Here is an 18,658-nt window from a genome sequence, read left to right as displayed (position 1 = left end):
CTGTGAGGATGCGTCGTGTTTAGTGCTTGGGTATTTCAGTTGGTAGAGAACTTACCAAATGTTCAAATGTGTGTGAAATCTTATGGGACTTAACTGCCAAGGCCATCAGTCCCTAAACTTACACACTACTTAACCTAAATTATCCTAAGGACAAACACACACACCCATGCCCGAGGGAGGACTCGAACCTCCGCCGGGACCAGCCGCACAGTCCGTGACTGCTGCGCCTTACACCGCTCGGCTAATCCCGCGCAGCGAGAACTTACCGGCAGAAGGCAAAGGTCCCGATTTCGAATCTAGATCCGGCACACGGTTTAAACTGCCAGTAAATTACAACTTTCATGGTATTAGAGGGAGATGCAGGGGGTAAAAACGATAGGGAAAGACAGAGATTGGAACGCAAGCAGGAAATAACTTCCGTGGCAGCAGAGGGCAAAAGCTGAAGAGGAATACCTCTGCGTGGACAATGTGTAATATATAATTGAAGAAGCTGTCTGCAAGTGCTTCACTGAGATGCAAAGATTATTACAGGAGAGATATTCTTGGTGGTGATCCGCATCAAACCTGCGCACTGTCGCCTGATAAACAAAGTAAGAGCCTACGGAATATCAGACCAGCTGTGTGGCTGGATTGAAGAGTTTTTAGCAAACAGAACACAGCATGTTGTTATCAATGGAGAGACGTCTATAGACGTTAAGGTAACCTCTGGCGTGCCACAGGGGAGTGTTATGGGACCATTGTTTTTCACAATATACACTCCTGGAAATTGAAATAAGAACACCGTGAATTCATTTTCCCAGGAAGGGGAAACTTTATTGACACATTCCTGGGGTCAGATACATCACATGATCACACTGACAGAACCACAGGCACATAGACACAGGCAACAGAGCATGCACAATGTCGGCACTAGTGCAGTGTATATCCACCTTTCGCAGCAATGCAGGCTGCTTTTCTCCCATGGAGACGATCGTAGAGATGCTGGATGTAGTCCTGTGGAACGGCTTGCCATGCCATTTCCACCTGGCGCCTCAGTTGGACCAGCCTTCGTGCTGGACGTGCAGACCGCGTGAGACGACGCTTCATCCAGTCCCAAACATGCTCAATGGGGGACAGATCCGGAGATCTTGCTGGCCAGGGTAGTTGACTTACACCTTCTAGAGCACGTTGGGTGGCACGGGATACATGCGGACATGCATTGTTCTGTTGGAACAGCAAGTTCCCTTGCCGGTCTAGGAATGGTAGAACGATGGGTTCGATGACGGTTTGGATGTACCGTGCAGTATTCAGTGTCCCCTCGACGATCACCAGTGGTGTACGGCCAGTGTAGGAGATCGCTCCCCACACCATGATGCCGGGTGTTGGCCCTGTGTGCCTCGGTCGTATGCAGTCCTGATTGTGGCGCTCACCTGCACGGCGCCAAACACGCATACGACCATCATTGGCACCAAGGCAGAAGCGACTCTCATCGCTGAAGACGACACGTCTCCATTCGTCCCTCCATTCACGCCTGTCGCGACACCACTGGAGGCGGGCTGCACGATGTTGGGGCGTGAGCGGAAGACGGCCTAACGGTGTGCGGGACCGTAGCCCAGCTTCATGGAGACGGTTGCGAATGGTCCTCGCCGATACCCCAGGAGCAACAGTGTCCCTCATTTGCTGGGAAGTGGCGGTGCGGTCCCCTACGGCACTGCGTAGGATCCTACGGTCTTGGCGTGCATCCGTGCGTCGCTGCGGTCCGGTCCCAGGTCGACGGGCACGTGCACCTTCCGCCGACCACTGGCGACAACATCGATGTACTGTGGAGACCTCACGCCCCACGTGTTGAGCAATTCGGCGGTACGTCCACCCGGCCTCCCGCATGCCCACTATACGCCCTCGCTCAAAGTCCGTCAACTGCACATACGGTTCACGTCCACGCTGTCGCGGCATGCTACCAGTGTTAAAGACTGCGATGGAGCTCTGTATGCCACGGCAAACTGGCTGACACTGACGGCGGCGGTGCACAAATGCTGCGCAGCTAGCGCCATTCGACGGCCAACACCGCGGTTCCTGGTGTGTCTGCTGTGCCGTCCGTGTGATCATTGCTTGTACAGCCCTCTCGCAGTGTCCGGAGCAAGTATGGTGGGTCTGACACACCGGTGTCAATGTGTTCTTTTTTCCATTTCCAGGAGTGTATATAAATGATCTAGTAGATAGTGTCGGAAGCTCCATGCGGATTTTCACGGATGATGCTGTAGTATACAGAGAAGTTGCAGCATTAGAAAATTGCAGCGAAATGCAGGAAGATCTGCAACGGATAGGCACTTGGTGCAGGGAGTGGCAACTGACCCTTAACATAGACAAATGTAATGTATTGCGAATACATAGAAAGAAAGATCCTTTATTGTATGATTATATGATAGCGGAACAAACACTGGTAGCAGTTACTTATGTAAAACATCTAGGAGTATGCGTACGGAACGATTTGAAGCGGAATGATCATATAAAATTAATTGTTGGTAAGGCGGGTACGAGATTGAGATTCATTGGGAGAGTCCTTAGAAAATGTAGTCCATCAACAAAGGAGGTGGCTTACAAAACACCCGTTCGACCTATACTTGAGTATTGCTCATCGGTGTGGGATCCGTACCAGGTCGGGTTGACAGAGGAGATAGAGAAGATCCAAAGAAGAGCGGCCCGTTTCGTCACAGGGTTGTCTGGTAAGTGTGATAGCGTTACGGAGATGTTTAGCAAACTCAAGTGGCAGACTCTGCAAGAGAGGCGCTCTGCATCGCGGTGTAGCTTGCTGTCCAGGTTTCGAGAGGGTGCGTTTCTGGATGAGATATCGAATATATTGCTTCCCCCTACTTATACCTCCCGGGGAGATCATGAATGTAAAATTAGAGAGATTCGAGCGCGCACGGAGGCTTTCCGGCAGTCGTTCTTCCCGCGAATCATACGCGAGTGGAACAGGAAAGTGAGGTAATGACAGTGACACGTAAAGAGCCCTCCGCCACACGCCGTTGGTGGGTGGCTTGCGGAGTATAAATGTAGATGGATATGTAGATGAGACTGATGAAAATAAAATAACAAATAAAGAAAGAGTGTGTCGTGGTCGAATGAACATACTGAGAAGGATGTTCAAGAATTCCATTCGGCTATATGTCAATGGCTCTAGGAAATTTTAGTAGTTTGTTGAGTCAGTTAACGTTTCGCTAACGTCCGTACTGCTTCACTGGCCATTTCCCAGTCTTAATGCGACGTTACAGCCCACGTACCTGGCCACCAGCGACACGGCCACCGGCAGGACGCTCATACTCTTGCCGCCGTGCAGGTAATCCACTTTGGCGGTGTTCTTGGCCCGGCCGCACACGCCGAAGTAGACGCCAACGACCAGGGAGACTGCCAGCATGAGTCCGAACACCATGTGGTCCAGCCAGCCGAAGCGCAGTCCGGGCAGCATGAGTCCCGCAGCGGCGTCCTCAGCCATGGCAGCGACTCTTTAAGACAGGACTGTGCGGGCTCGGGCGGCGAGCAGCGGCGGCCGACTGAACTGTCTCCTCACGTGGCGGAGGGGCAGGGCAGGTCGTGAAGCCGACCGCGCGCAGCCAACAGCGCTCCGCGCTGACCTCGTGCAACTGCGACCTCTGCGAACAGCCAGCGGCAAATCACACTCCGACGTCTCCCTGTTTAGTGTCGAGTCCGTCATCGCCTATAGCAAGACGAAACAGCTACCTGAAAAGTAAAATGTAAATGTCGTGTGACTAGGGCCTCCCGTCTGGTAGACCGTTCGCCGGGAGCAAGTCTTTCCATCTGACGCCACTTCGGCGACTTGCGCGTCGATGGCGATGAAATGATGATAATTAGGCCAATGCAACACCCAGTCCGTGAGCGGAGATAATCTCCGACCCTGCTGGGAATCGATCCCGGGCCCTTAGGATTGACATTTTGTCGCGCTGAACACTCAGCTACCGCGGGCCTACACCTGAAATTCAATACGGCGTACGATGGGTGTTCTATAAATAATGCATCATATCTTGTAGATTAAAAATGAAGAAGCTGCAAAAAGGTGGCAATTTAAGGAGATGGAACCTGGATAAACTGAAAGAACCAGAGGTTGTACAGAGTGTCAGGGAGAGCATAAGGGAACAATTGGCAGGAATGGGGGAAAGAAATACAGTAGAAGAAGAATGGGTAGCTTTGAGAGATGAAGTAGTGAAGGCAGCAGAGGACCTAGTAGGTAAAAATACGAGGGCTAGTAGAAATCCTTGGGTAACAGAAGAAATACTGAATTTAATTGATGAAAGGAGAAAATATAAAAATGCAGTAAATGAAGCAGGGAAAAAGAAATACAAACATCTCATAAACTAGATCGACAGACAGTGCAAAATGGCTAAGCAGGGATGGCTAGAGGGCAAATGTAAGGATGTAGAGGGTTATCTCACTAGGGGTAAGACAGATACTGCCTACAGGAAAATTAAAGAGAACTATGGAGATAAGAGAACCACTCGTATGAATATCAAGAGCTCAGACGGAAACCCAGTTCTAAGCAAAGAAGGGAAAGCAGAAAGGTGGAGGAAGTATATAGAGGGCCTATACAAGGGCAATGTACTTAAGGACAATATTATGGAAATGGAAGAAGATGTAGATGAAGATGAAATGGGAGATACGATACTGCGTGAAGAGTTTGACAGAGCACTGAATGACCTGAGTCGAAACAAGGCCCCGGGAGTAGACAACATTCCATTAGAACTATTGACGGCCTTGGGAGAGACAGTCCTGACAAAACTCTACCATCTGGCGAACAAGATGTATGAGACAGGCGAAATACCCCCAGACTTCAAGAAGAATACAATAATTCCAATCCCAAAGAAAGCAGGTGTTGACAGATGTGAAAATTACCGAACTGTCAGTTTAATAAGTCACAGCTGCAAAGTACTAACGCGAATTCTTTACAGACGAATGGAAAAACTGGTAGAAGCCGACCTCGGCGAAGATCAGTTTGGATTCCGTAGAAATATTGGAACACGTGACGCAATACTGACCCTACGACTTATCTTAGAAGCTAGATTAAGGAAAGGCAAACCTACGTTTTTACCATTTGTAGACTTAGAGAAAGCTTTTGACAATGTCGACTGGAATACTCTCTTTCAAATTCTGGAGGTGGCAGGGGTAAAATACAGGGAGCGAAAGGCTATTTAAAATTTGTACCGAAACCAGATGGCAGTTACAAGAGTCGAGGGGCATGAAAAGAAAGCAGTGGTTGGGAAGGGAGTGAGACAGGGTTGTAGACTGTCCCCGATGTTACTAATTCTGTATATTGAGCAAGCAGTAAAGGAAACAAAAGAAAAATTCGGAGTAGGTATTAAAGTCCATGGAGAAGAAATAAAAACGTTGAGGTTCGCCGATGACATTGTAACTCTGTCAGAGACAGCAAAGGACTTGGAAGAGCAGTGGAACGGAATGGATAGTGTCTTGAAAGGAGGATATAAGATGAACATCAACAAAAGCAAAACGAGGATAATGGAATGTAGTCGAATTAAGTCGGGTGATGCTGAGGGAATTAGATGAGGAAATGAGACACTTAAAGTAGTAAAGGAGTTTTGCTATTTGGAGAGCAAAATAACTGATGATGGTCGACGTAGAGAGGATATAAAATGTAGACTGGCAATGGCAAGGAAAGCCTTTCTGAAGAAGAGAAATTTGTTAACATCGAGTATAGATTTAAGTGTCAGGAACATGTTTCTGAAAGTATTTGTATGGAGTGTAGCCATGTATGGAAGTGAAACATGAAATAGTTTAGACAAGAAGACAATAGAAGCTTTCGAAATGTGTTGCTACGGAAGAATGCTTAAGATTAGATGGGTAGATCACATAACTAATAAGGAGGTATTGAATAGAATTGGGGAGAAGAGGAGTTTGTGGCACAACTTGACAAGAAGACGGGACCGTTTGGTAGGACATGTTCTGAGGCATCAAGGGATCACCAATTTAGCATTGGAGGGCATCGTGGAGGGTAAAAATCGTAGAGGGAGACCAAGGGATGAATACACTAAGCAGATTCAGAAGGATGTAGGTTGCAGTAAGTACTGGGAGATGAAGAAGCTTGCACAGGATAGAGTAGCATGGAGAGCTGCATCAAACCACTCTCAGGACTGAAGACAACAACAGCAACAGGGTCTCCCGTCGGGTAGACCGTTCGCCGGAGCAAGTCATTCGATCTGACGCCACTTCGGCGACATGCGTGTCGATGGAGATGAAATGATAATAACAACACCCAGTCCCTGAGCGGTGAAAATCTCCGAGCCTACTGGGAATCGATCCCTGGCCCTTAGGAATGACATTTTGTCGCGCAGACCATTCAGCTATCGGGGGCCTACACCTGAAGTTCAATATGGCGTACGACGTGCGTTCTATAAATAATGCATCATATCTTTACCCTCTCAGTCTTAGTTTAAAGAATGCGAAATTTGTTTTGGAACATCGTGGAATATGCCCGCTTCATCCGCTGTAGTTTCATAAAGTTCCGCTTTTTGCCTGCAGCGGAGCTGCGTTCCAACAGGAAAGAAAAAAGATTGTGTTTAACGTACCTTCGACGTCGAGGTCACTAGAGACGAAACACAAACTTGAATTGTGTCGAGGATAGGGAAGGAAATCGGCCCTGGCCTTTCAAAGGAACAGTCTCGGCATTTGCCTGGAGTAATTTAGATAAATCAATGGAAACCAAAATGTGCGTGGCCGTACGCGGGTTTGAACAATCGTCCTCTCGAATGCTAGTCCAGTGTGCCAACCAATGCGCCACCACGCTCTGTTCAGATGCGCTCCGGGCGGAGAGCTGCCACTGAGTTTCTTTTAGGGGAAAACCAGGCCATCGAAGATATTCATATGCACTCACAGAATGTCGACGGAGATATGGAAACATGGCACCAAACAGGTGTATTTACAAAGGAAAATGGAGAAACTTGTAACACCTCGGTTCAGTTTACAGTGATAAAAGCTATAGAAAGAATAATTTAAAATTAAGAATAGAATTTTGAGAGGGGAAAATAGTGTAGAATCAGAGTTCGGTAATTGCAGATCAAAATTATAGTATATCAGCAAGTAGTTTAACGTCTAAGTACAGCAATGCCACGGAAGCTCCGTCATGGAGAAGGCAGTGACTTTAAACTCTTGCGATGAAAAACTTATAAAAAGGCCTGATCGTCATTATTGCCGCCTTTTTTCCTTGATAGTTTCGTTAAAGGGCGGGGAACCCGTGTCAGTCAGCGAGACAATAATTAGATTGGACTTTATCGTGTTAAGATTCACGATAAACTGTTAGAATATTACGGAGATTAAAAGTGATGTAGTGTACGATCTCTGACTGTTGGTAGCAACGGAGTATTAAGGGGATTTTAGGACTTTTGTGCTAGACTGGAACTTTACAGACATAAAGACGACAGAAACTCAAATTATCTGCTGATACGAATGAATTCAGAGGTGCCTGTATTGAGATATTAACGTGTGGACTTTTGAAAGTGTCGTGTGCCGTCAATTGCGAATCTGGACGTAATGCGTGTGCATATCGGCATTTGCGGACTATTTAGATTCCTCCAGGCTAGGAACCTTTTAAACAGACCATCATCCATCACCATCTTAATTCTTGAATATAGAGTGAAAGTGAAATACAAGAGTGTTGTACTTATTTCATTTACCTAGTACTAATCAGTGAAGGTTTTACGGAACCAAAGCTATTCAGCAGTAAGTCAGCACCATCTAGCGGAAAGCGTAGGCATTAACTAACACGCTAACTGAAGCGAACGTTTACGTGTTTTATGGACTGCTTAATATGAACTTTTGTGACACTTTGACGTCCCCACTTCCTCAGAAAGGTCCAGCAGGCTGTCTTAATCACAAAAGGGGAGAGTTATAGCCGGGCAAATTACTAAATGGAAATGGAAATGGAAATGAGCGTTTGGCGTCATTGGCCGGGAGGCCCCTCGCGGGGCAGGTCCGGCCGCCATATCGCAGGTCTTATTACATTCGGCGCCACATTGGGCGACCTGCACGCCGGATGGGGATGAAATGATGATGAACACAACACACCACCCAGTCTCTGAGCGGAGAAAATCTCCGACCCAGCCGGGAATCGAACCCGGGCCCAGAGGACGGCAATCCGTCACGCTGACCACTCAGCTACCGGGGCGGACATTACTAAATAAAAGCGATAAATAAAAGACTCGCAGTAACAGCAAAACACAAGGCCCGCATCTCATCGGAGAATCGTCGCTGTCACGTCGGGAATTAAAGCCGGAAAACCTATCGACGATACGTATCTACGCGCAGACGCCGACGTGGAGTACCTAAAAAGGGAACCACAAGAGAGTTGAGGGTGCTCCAAACTGGATAGGTTGAGTAGGGTGAAGGGTGGTGGGGAATGGGTACTGACAGTTGGCAAGAAGGCAGCTAGGAAGAGGAGGTATTCAGACAGTTATACTTGGTGTACATGCAATAGATTTGACCAACTGTCAGAGTTGAGCGGAGAGGAGCCTATTGTAGCTGTAGATGTAGGAAACATGCAGCAATCTTCAGCAGTTAGGAGGCCTAGGTCAGTTGCAAAGTCTAACAGAAAAAACAAGGTTCTGCTGCTAGATAGTTCGCATGGTAGACATGTGCGTCAGCAGTTACAGTAAGTGATGGAGAGTGAGTACCAGGTCACAAGCATTGTGAAGCCAAGTGCAGGATTGGCTCAGGTGACTGACATCATAGGGGAGTTATGTAGGAATTTTACGAGGGAGGATCAGGTAGTGATAGTGGGTGGAGCAGCGAACAGTATTGATAGGGATAGGGAATATCATGTAGGTGGTGACCTGGTAAAGATATCTGCTCAAAGTGGTGGGACTAATGTGCATTTAGTTCAACTGTTTCAACGTCATGATCGGCCTCATCTTAATGCGGCTGTTAGGCGCGTTAACATGTGCCTGGATAGGGCGCTGATAGCAGAGGGCATGGGTCATATTTCAGTGGTGCCAGTTGGGTCCATCAGTATATCGGGTTTCACTAGGCATGGCCTGCACCTCAATAGGTATGTGTAGGGGAGGCTGTCAACTTACAGTGTAGTGGGTGGTGGTGGCACCAATCATGGAAAAATTTCACAGCATCCTCACAAAATCGGTTACGAACAAAAAGTGGCAGCTGGAAATGAACAACAAAAAGTATGAGATCCCCTTATGAGTTGGAGAGAATATTGTATACAGAGAAAAGTATACCCCGAAACTGTTGTCTAGTGTAATTTCTTAGACTAATTTTATGGATCACAGGAAGAAATGCTCACTAGAGACTGCGTTATTGTGTTGTCACCTACATTTTACAGTCTTTGTAATAGTTGGGCTTGAGATTTTGGTTTGTGCAGCATTTGTAAACACTTCACGTTCTACTCATTTAAACACTCTATAAAGTATTCAAGTAATATGGAATATAGTGTTAATTCTTCAGGTAGAGAATTTTATGTTGAGTAAAATGCTGTATATTTTTAGAACTTTTTATGTAACACTTGGACAACTGAACCATACTTCGTCGATCGTCTACAATTTTAGACCTTTAAAGAGTAGAACGTCTTTTACCGTGGAATATATGATATTTGTAAAGTAACTGAATTTCTTGAACGGCTGAAAAATTTTACCTGTATTGAAAATGAAAATTTACACTCCTGGAAATGGAAAAAAGAACACATTGACACCGGTGTGTCAGACCCACCATACTTGCTCCGGACACTGCGAGAGGGCTGTACAAGCAATGATCACACTCACGGCACAGCGGACACACCAGGAACCGCGGTGTTGGCCGTCGAATGGCGCTAGCTGCGCAGCATTTGTGCACCGCCGCCGTCAGTGTCAGCCAGTTTGCCGTGGCATACGGAGCTCCATCGCAGTCTTTAACACTGGTAGCATGCCGCGACAGCGTGGACGTGAACCGTATGTGCAGTTGACGGACTTTGAGCGAGGGCGTATAGTGGGCATGCGGGAGGCCGGGTGGACGTACCGCCGAATTGCTCAACACGTGGGGCGTGAGGTCTCCACAGTACATCGATGTTGTCGCCAGTGGTCGGCGGAAGGTGCACGTGCCCGTCGACCTGGGACCGGACCGCAGCGACGCACGGATGCACGCCAAGACCGTAGGATCCTACGCAGTGCCGTAGTTGACCGCACCGCCACTTCCCAGCAAATTAGGGACACTGTTGCTCCTGGGGTATCGGCGAGGACCATTTGCAAGCTGGGCTACGGTCCCGCACACCGTTAGGCCGTCTTCCGCTCATGCCCCAACATCGTGCAGCCCGCCTCCAGTGGTGTCGCGACAGGCGTGAATGGAGGGACGATTGGAGACGTGTCGTCTTCAGCGATGAGAGTCGCTTCTGCCTTGGTGCCAATGATGGTCGTACGCGTGTTTGGCGCCGTGCAGGTGAGCGCCACAATCAAGACTGCATACGACCAAGGCACACAGGACCAACACCCGGCATCATGGTGTGGGGAGCGATCTCCTACACTGGCCGTACACCACTGGTGATCGTCGAGGGGACACTGAATAGTGCACGGTACATCCAAACCGTCATCGAACCCATCGTTCTACCATTCCTAGACCGGCAAGGGAACTTGCTGTTCCAACAGGACAATGCACGTCCGCATGTATCCCGTGCCACCCAACGTGCTCTAGAAGGTGTAAGTCAACTACCCTGGCCAGCAAGATCTCCGGATCTGTCCCCCATTGAGCATGTTTGGGACTGGATGAAGCGGCGTCTCACGCGGTCTGCACGTCCAGCACGAACGCTGGTCCAACTGAGGCACCAGGTGGAAATGGCATGGCAAGCCGTTCCACAGCACTACATCCAGCATCTCTACGATCGTCTCCATGGGAGAATAGCAGCCTGCATTGCTGCGAAAGGTGGATATACACTGTACTAGTGCCGACATTGTGCATGCTCTGTTGCCTGTGTCTATGTGCCTGTGGTTCTGTCAGTGTGATCATGTGATGTATCTGACCCCAGGAATGTGTCAATAAAGTTTCCCCTTCCTGGGACAATGAATTCACGGTGTTCTTATTTCAATTTCCAGCAGTGTATATTATCTGATGTAGGTTCCACCTTTTATGCAAAAACACTGTCTTTTTATCGTTATCCAAATGTGTTCAGGCATCTCTGTGCCATAATAGTGGGTTTTGTTAATTGTAAACGTGATTTTACATTATATGGCTTTGCAGGTCCTTCTGTATGATGTCCTGCACTACCAGCTTGTCATGTTTTGTTCCGAATGATCCTTGTTCTTTCGCGTTCTGAGGGCATTGTGCTCGCACACACACACACACACACACACACACACACACACACACACACACACATATTAATGTACTTCCTGTAATTTCGTTTTTACAAATGCCTTTTCACTTCGCAAAACGCGGTAAGCACTTTGTTCGGGTAGCAAGAAAAAACAGTGATTTTGCATAAAAGTGGAACCTATATCCAGAATTTAACTGAGAACATGGACAGAAAGACAGGAGCTCCAGACCAAAAACATGAATATAGGAAATTAATATGTTTCTAATAGCTTTTGTTTCAAAATGTATTAAACTTCTTAATGGTTTTTGATAATATTGTTGCTTAATTTGATTGCACTTACTGATTGTCGCAGAGCAATAATGCAACAGATGGACAAAAGTACAGTATTGAGAAGATTCTTTCGATTTGCAGTCCTCTTAAATTTCAGTCAAATATTTGTTCATAGGTACATCATGACGTCTTACCTATGAACAACTTTTCACATTCGGAAAAAACCTGAATTTTTCAAGAGTATATTCTAATTTCAGAGGAGACTGCAGCATTTAAGAAGTGAATGCCGTCTTTTAAAAAAGGAATATGGAAGTATATTAAATAGCCATTACAGCGCGAAAGCCTGAAAATTCTAACAATGTACGATAAACTTCCCTACTAAAAAATAAAATAAATCCTTTAAATTTCGGTTACAGGATACATAACATTAATAATACTGTAGGTTCAACTAAGTATCTAGCGATTTCAATCAGATTAACCATTTGCATGGAAAATATTACAGGGAAGGCGAACCAAAGAATGCGTTTTATTGGTGCAACACTTACAAGAGGCAACAAAGCTGCTAAAGATACAGCTTACACTACGCTTTTCGTTCCCCTTCTGGATCGTAGCTAAACAGTATGGGGTCCATACAATATAGGATTGCACATCGAAATACTTCAAGAAAGGGTACTTCGCTTTGTATTACTGCGAAACAAAGCGAGATGAGGGAGACATTTACTGTTGTGGTGAGATCTTCTCACGAAATTTAAATCACTAGCTTTCTCCTAAGAATTCGAAAATATTTTGTTAACTCTCGCCCACATGGTGAGAAATAACATATGTAATAAAACAAGACAAATCAGAGCTAGCACATAAAGATTTAGGTGTTCACTTTTTCCACGTACTCTTGGTACGAGGGAGATATACTCTTAAAGTGGTTCCTTGAACGCCCTGCCAGAATAATTATAGTAAATTGCAGCGTTGTCAGGTCGATCCTGTCATGAGTGCCCTCACCGTTACTGGGTAGTCACTACTATTGATGCACTCTGGTGTAAAGATGAAGCAGCATCAGGGCCGACGAGAAATACGGGCCCCTCAACGTACTTGTGACGTCACACTAGTCGTCTGCCACACTTCGCGAACGCTGGGCTCCATACAGGACTCACATGAAATTAGTATGTAATTGGAAAGCTACCCACTGAAGGTCTTCACTTTGTCGTATGCTGTCGAGATCTTGCATGCATTTCAATGAGCGAATAAGGATTATTAAAATAGTCCAAAACATTACTCGTTATGCACTGGAGGCGGCTGCCGGTACTCGTAAGATTTGCAGCGTCACGTGCTGTGATGTACGTCCTGAGCCCTGTCTTTCTCGTGGGCCTCGAGCATTATTTAATGATGTCACACAGGATGAGTTCGACTAGACGACAAGCAAGTCAGAGCCACAGCCACTGCGAGACATGGCAGCTCTTTGTATTCCTGTATACCCTCAAATCACCGGCAAATAAAATAATGTATTCTGCCACATACTATGTAAAATTTCATAATTAGTCATCGATCCATCTTGGTGATACAATTTTAATGGAGAGCGATGTACTTACTGCATCCAACATTCCCAACAACTCTCTTCTCTATTTCCCATCTGTCTTTAAAATTCTTATCTTTTACTGTTATGTCCAGTTATTAAGTATTTTGCAAACGTTAGCTTTTTTTATTATCTTTCCTTAGATAGCATTCACAATCTCCTTTTCTAAAGAAATTCATTGCAGTCGTCGACTGTTAAAATTATTTTTTTATTCAGGGATATGACAGCAACGATCATTCACAGCAAAATAGTCTAGGAACTATGAGCTTTAAAATGGATGCCTTAAGAGCTACAAGCACTTCTGCGTATTCGATACCGTGAAACACATCTCTTCTTCTTCATAAATGCTCATAGCATAGCAAAGGTATGCATTTTGGAGCACATATTTACTAGGGTTTCTTCCTTTTTTTCGTGTCATTTCTTCCCAAAATGTGGGAAACAAAGAGCTTGCAATAGAAGAGATTTCTTCCACAATATCGAAGACGATAGGGAGTGTTCATAGATTTTAAGGTACGCACTTTAGAGTCCGTGTTTACTAGATCATTCAGTTTCGAATCAACGTTGCTGTCATATTTCCGAATACTGAGTCTTCCTTCTGGGAGACCCTGTATAGGCAGTGTTCGGAACTTCCGCCTTTCGCTGTTTTTCAAGTGGAGAAACACATCGCAGTTTTGAATATGTCCGACAGTTTTAAGCGACGTATTTCAAAATTCCTGCCTCACTTTTAAAATAAATATAATAAATATAATAAAGTAAACATACGTTTAAATTTTGGTAGGAAATGCTCCAGACCTTCAATCCTGTGAGCTGTCTGTTACACTGGCGGAGGCAGGGAAGTTTTTCACCTGAAACAACTTTCGACTCGTTAAGGAAACTTGTAATCTCTTCTCAGCGAGAAGAACAGTAACGAGGGGCCCATGAAACAAAGACCAAGACGTTTCGATAACTTCTTTAATTACCGAAATACAGGCATCATTTTTTTAGAGTACAACTGCAGTTTATTTCTTATGTCCGAATAGCAGATCTGTATGAGAGAAATTCACTCAAGAAGCTCTTTTGCAGACCTCAAATTATGGAGTAAAAATGCATTGAGGATGGAGATGTTTCTGCTGTTGTTGCCGCCGTCTGAATGGTGTGCTGTGCGAAGTGTAGGCTGCTCTCTGCGGAACTAACAGCGCAAAAGCGAGCTACAGGTGACGTTATGTAATTTTTCACGAATAATAAACATGCTACAGCGCCGCTATAGTTTGTTAGTCAACCACGATATTATTGCACCTGGGTGTGAGGGCACTTCGGTCGGCTTATCGCCAGTTTTTACGATGATGTTTCACGAGGACACGCTGACCCACGTATACTATAAGCACAACTGTCTCAAAATCATGCACAATGCCATGCGATTCCCATAGTCACCATTGTAAGTTGAAAATAATTATGACAGTCTAAATCGCTAGGCACTACTATTAAAAGGTGACCAGTTTCGATTATCACTTGATCATCTTCAGACCTACAACCATACTGATTGACAGTGGCTGTGCTTGGAACAGGAACCACTGAATGATGATAGTCATAACTACTTGGCTATCGTCGTTCAGCGGTTCCTACTCCATCAATGTGGCTGTAGGTATGAAGATGATCATGTGAAGATCGGTCACCTTTTAATAAATGTGTCTTCCGATCTACACTGCCATAATTATTTTCAAAGATTATGTTTTGATCGCTGATATCTTCATTAACATTTTCAAGAACCACTGTACGGTCGCGCGGGGTAGACGCGCGTTCTGAAACGTCTTGTCACGGTCCGTGCGTCTCGCGGCTCCTCCCGTCTGAGGTTCGAGTCCTCCCTCGGGCGTGTATGTTGTCCATAGCGTAAGTTAGTTTAGGTTAGATTAAGTAGTCTGTAGGCTTAGGGACCGATGACCTCAGAAGTTTGGTCCCATAAGACCTTACCATAAATTTCCAAATTATTCCATTGTACGTGTTTAATCTAAAGTGACCGCGTGTTTCCGATAACGACCACGGGAAGCCAAGTGGGGTAGTAGTTCTAAGATGCAAGCATTCAGGGTTGTGTATGTTACTACTGAAAAAGGGGTCGCAGCGGTCAAATAAAGAACTGTCATTCGGTAAAGCGGTAGTTCAAATCCCCGTCAGGCCTTCCATTTTAACGTTTTCTATGGTTTCCGTTAAACCAAATGCTGGGATACTTTCTTTGCCAGACATCTACGTTCTCTTCAGTCTGGAGGTATCATTATCCTTGAAAGTTAAAAATTTTTGTGTATGTCGCAAATATCCTGAAAAGCCAATAAAGTTTTATAAATCACGTGCAGCAATAACTTAGCGTGAACGAAATTACACTAAGTGAGATCGCTAACGGATGCTGGAAAGGAGGTTCAAAAATGGTTCAAATGCCTCTGAGCACTATGGGACTTAACATCTGAGGTCATCAGTCCCCTAGAACTTAGAACTACTTAAACTTAACTAACCTAAGGACATCACACACATCCATGCCCGAGGCATGATTCGAACCTGCAACCGTAGCAAGAGCGCGGTTCCAAACTGAAGCGCCTAGAACCGCGACTTCTATGTATTAAGATGTTCGATTTGAATCTGTGATTGAGAAATAAGACGTAATTTATTAGAGTACAACTAGTCTCGTTTAACGTCATCACGATTTATAGTGCAAATGATCCATTGAACGTGACACTAAGCAATTAATTTAACTGGATGTCTTACCTCTTATAAAATAGTTTTCTATATTTTAATCTTACACGGTTCAAAAAAAATTTTTTTTTGGTCAGTGTTCTACAGTTATCACTACCACCACACTACTATTATTTGCTCTTCGTCTCATTTCAACGTATAATCCCTAATAGAAGCATTCATTTCTCCAAACTTCTGGTTACCGACTCTAAGCCATGTTGCACCACATTCTCTCCAAATGTGAGAGACTTCAACCCGCTGTAACAGTATCACGAGGGTAACAGCGAGCATCGAACAATTTCTTACGCTCCAGATTGCTTCAGAAAATTTTTTAATTCTTCAGTTTTATGTCCTATCCAGATTAGAAAGAGGGAAAAAATATTATCCGAAGAAAGTGAAGTTGGTGTTCGTTCACCAACAGCAAATTTGAGGAGATTGTAAGAAGTATCTGTCACATTTAAATTATTTTTCTATACTGCGAAAATATTTTTTTGACACCGACCTACTTAGGGAGAACCGATGAACACAGTAAAATACGGGAAATCAGAGCTCGTACGGCAAGATATAGGTGTTCGTTCTTTCGGCGCACTATACGAGATTGGAATAATAGAGAATTGTGAAGGTGGTTCGATGTGAACCCTCTGCCAGGCACTTAAATGTGATTTGCAGAATATCAATGTAGAAGTAGTTGTAGCTGTCGCCTGACTATAAGAATCAAAAAGTGTGGCGGTGTTTCAACAAGTATCGTCTGCATAAAAGCGCAACCTGCTCAACGGCGACAGAAAACCTCTCTAGTCTCCATCTCCTATAAAAAAACTCGTAAAATCCCCTTAATTGATGTTTGGTGTAAATCTCTAGAGCATCCATAAGATTGTCGAAAATCTGTTCTTTATTTTAAATATGGCTGGAGAATGTTAATCTTTTTTATTTTTCATTTTTTTAATTTATTTTTTTAATGATGAAACTTTCCCGTCTGTGAAACAGCTGAAACTTATCAAGCAATATCTTGAAAAATCTTACTTATTAAAATGTCCACTCTACAACTGGGCTTCCGCCGTTTTGCAATAGATGGCTAGCGGTGGTGCTGGTGATAGGTCGTAAGTTTCATACAGTAAGCTTAGGAATTTGTAAAAATGGAGGCATCAGAATATTAGTGGATATGCGATTGCAGAAAGTTATTGCTGACTGAATATTATCAATCATTTTCTGGAAGTTTTAATTTTATGCTTTAAGATGAAGAAATCTGAGGCCGAGGCTCATAAGATGCTGGGTAAGTCCTGTGTTAAGGCAACTATTAGTAAAAGGAAGTGCAGATAATGGTTTCAACACTTGCAAAACGGTAGTTTTGATGTGGAAGACAGGCAAAGCGGTGGAAGAGAGAACGTTTTGGAAGCTACTGAAATCGACGGAAATGATCACATGTAATCGTTATCGAAAGCAACTGATGCGCTTGAGCCGGACACTGAAGGACAAACGGCCACAATAGAGTGACAAACATGGAAAGACGATTTTACAACTTGACAATGCTCTACCCCACGTCGCAAAATGCATCAAAACCTACCTGGAAACGTTAAACCGGGAAGTCCTATTCTATCCGCCGTATTCTCCCGACATTGCTCCCTTTGACTAGTTCTCGTTTCTGATACGTGGCACACCACCGGCCTAACCAGCGCTGCCCGTCGTATGAACAAGCGCAAAACTAGATCGATTCATGTGTATCCTCAGAAGACGCCCAGTTCATCCGCCACGGGATTCGTGTGCTGCCCGGAAGATGGGAGAAAGCAGTGGCCAGCGATGACCAATTACTTTGAATCGTAAACATTTTGCAAGCTTTTCCGAAAAGTCGAGCTTCGAGAAAAAAACATCTCACTATGAATGCGATGTATAAGCTTCGAAAACTGCTGTTGGGAAATTTTGTCACATTTTTAATCGTAAGAAGTATAAAAATTCAAATGTCTATCTCGTGCAAAAATGTATAACTCAAGTATGGTGTATAAAATCTACAACCATGTCAAATACCTGTTTCATTTTAATTAGGGCGGGAATTATGCTTTCGTTTTTGCTTGAAGTAGGCGACAATTTAGTCTGTGGAAAAATTTCTTACTTGAGAAATGACAGTCGAAATGTTTGTACAGCGGAAGTGGTAGCCGACAATATCAGATTCCTAATGGTGCATTGTTGGCGGTTGTGCACCTACCTTGTCGCTTTCAAATGCCAACTAGTTTAAATATTCCTAAACTCCCTGTGCTGGCGACTACTTACGTTTCACTGGGTTGATGTTTGAGGTCTCAGGACGAGACCTGTATCGCAGCAGAAGCTTCTGGGTAGGGATTGCTGCGCCGGTGTCGCATCCCTTATAAATACGGTGTGGAGGTGAGAAGACATACGTAAAATGTGCGGAAATGCCAGACAGCTCTTGGCAACAGGAGTGGTTAAAGAAGAAAGTACAGAGTCGCGCCTTCTGCCTCTGATCACGTGAGGCACACACGCACTGTCTCGAAGAGGTCGTAAATCGCGCTGCGGCGCTTTATTGTAGTCGTAAATAAAAACTCCAGTGCGTGAGTTAGCGCCACGTCGGAGGCGACGGGTCGGTAACCGGATGAAATCGGTTATCTCTTCTTGTGGACAGCAAACGGCTGCCGTGGTAATTTCCATCTGCGAAGGTCGGGGTCTGGCCATTACGCCACAATGAGGAAATGGCCGTGGCGGTTGGTCGTCTGGGTAAGTGGACAAAACGTCGAGGCGTGCCTGTCAACTGCCACGAGGTCCTTCATTGCTGTAGGAGCGCCCGCAGCTTTTGGCACGTGCGAGTAGACGTAGCTTCATGACGGTTA

General features: G+C 45.1%; 1 protein-coding gene across 1 annotated transcript in view; it reads right to left on the bottom strand.

The window, feature by feature from the left end:
• Positions 1-18,188, bottom strand: part of LOC126480666 (sodium-coupled monocarboxylate transporter 2-like) — a 110,790-nt gene extending 92,602 nt beyond the window's left edge. The window contains exons 1-2 of the mRNA XM_050103889.1: positions 18,087-18,188; positions 3,261-3,629 (exon numbers count right to left, since the gene is read on the bottom strand). Coding sequence (XP_049959846.1) covers positions 3,261-3,472 — 212 coding nt within the window. The 5' untranslated portion in view covers positions 3,473-3,629; positions 18,087-18,188. The remainder of the gene's footprint in view (positions 1-3,260; positions 3,630-18,086) is intronic.
• Between the last annotated feature and the right edge of the window lie 470 nt (positions 18,189-18,658).

This window comes from Schistocerca serialis, chromosome 5, assembly GCF_023864345.2.
Source record: "Schistocerca serialis cubense isolate TAMUIC-IGC-003099 chromosome 5, iqSchSeri2.2, whole genome shotgun sequence".
NCBI lineage: Eukaryota > Metazoa > Arthropoda > Insecta > Orthoptera > Acrididae > Schistocerca > Schistocerca serialis.
Note: the sequence above shows the minus strand (reverse complement) of the source record. Positions and strands in the feature narration are given on the sequence as shown.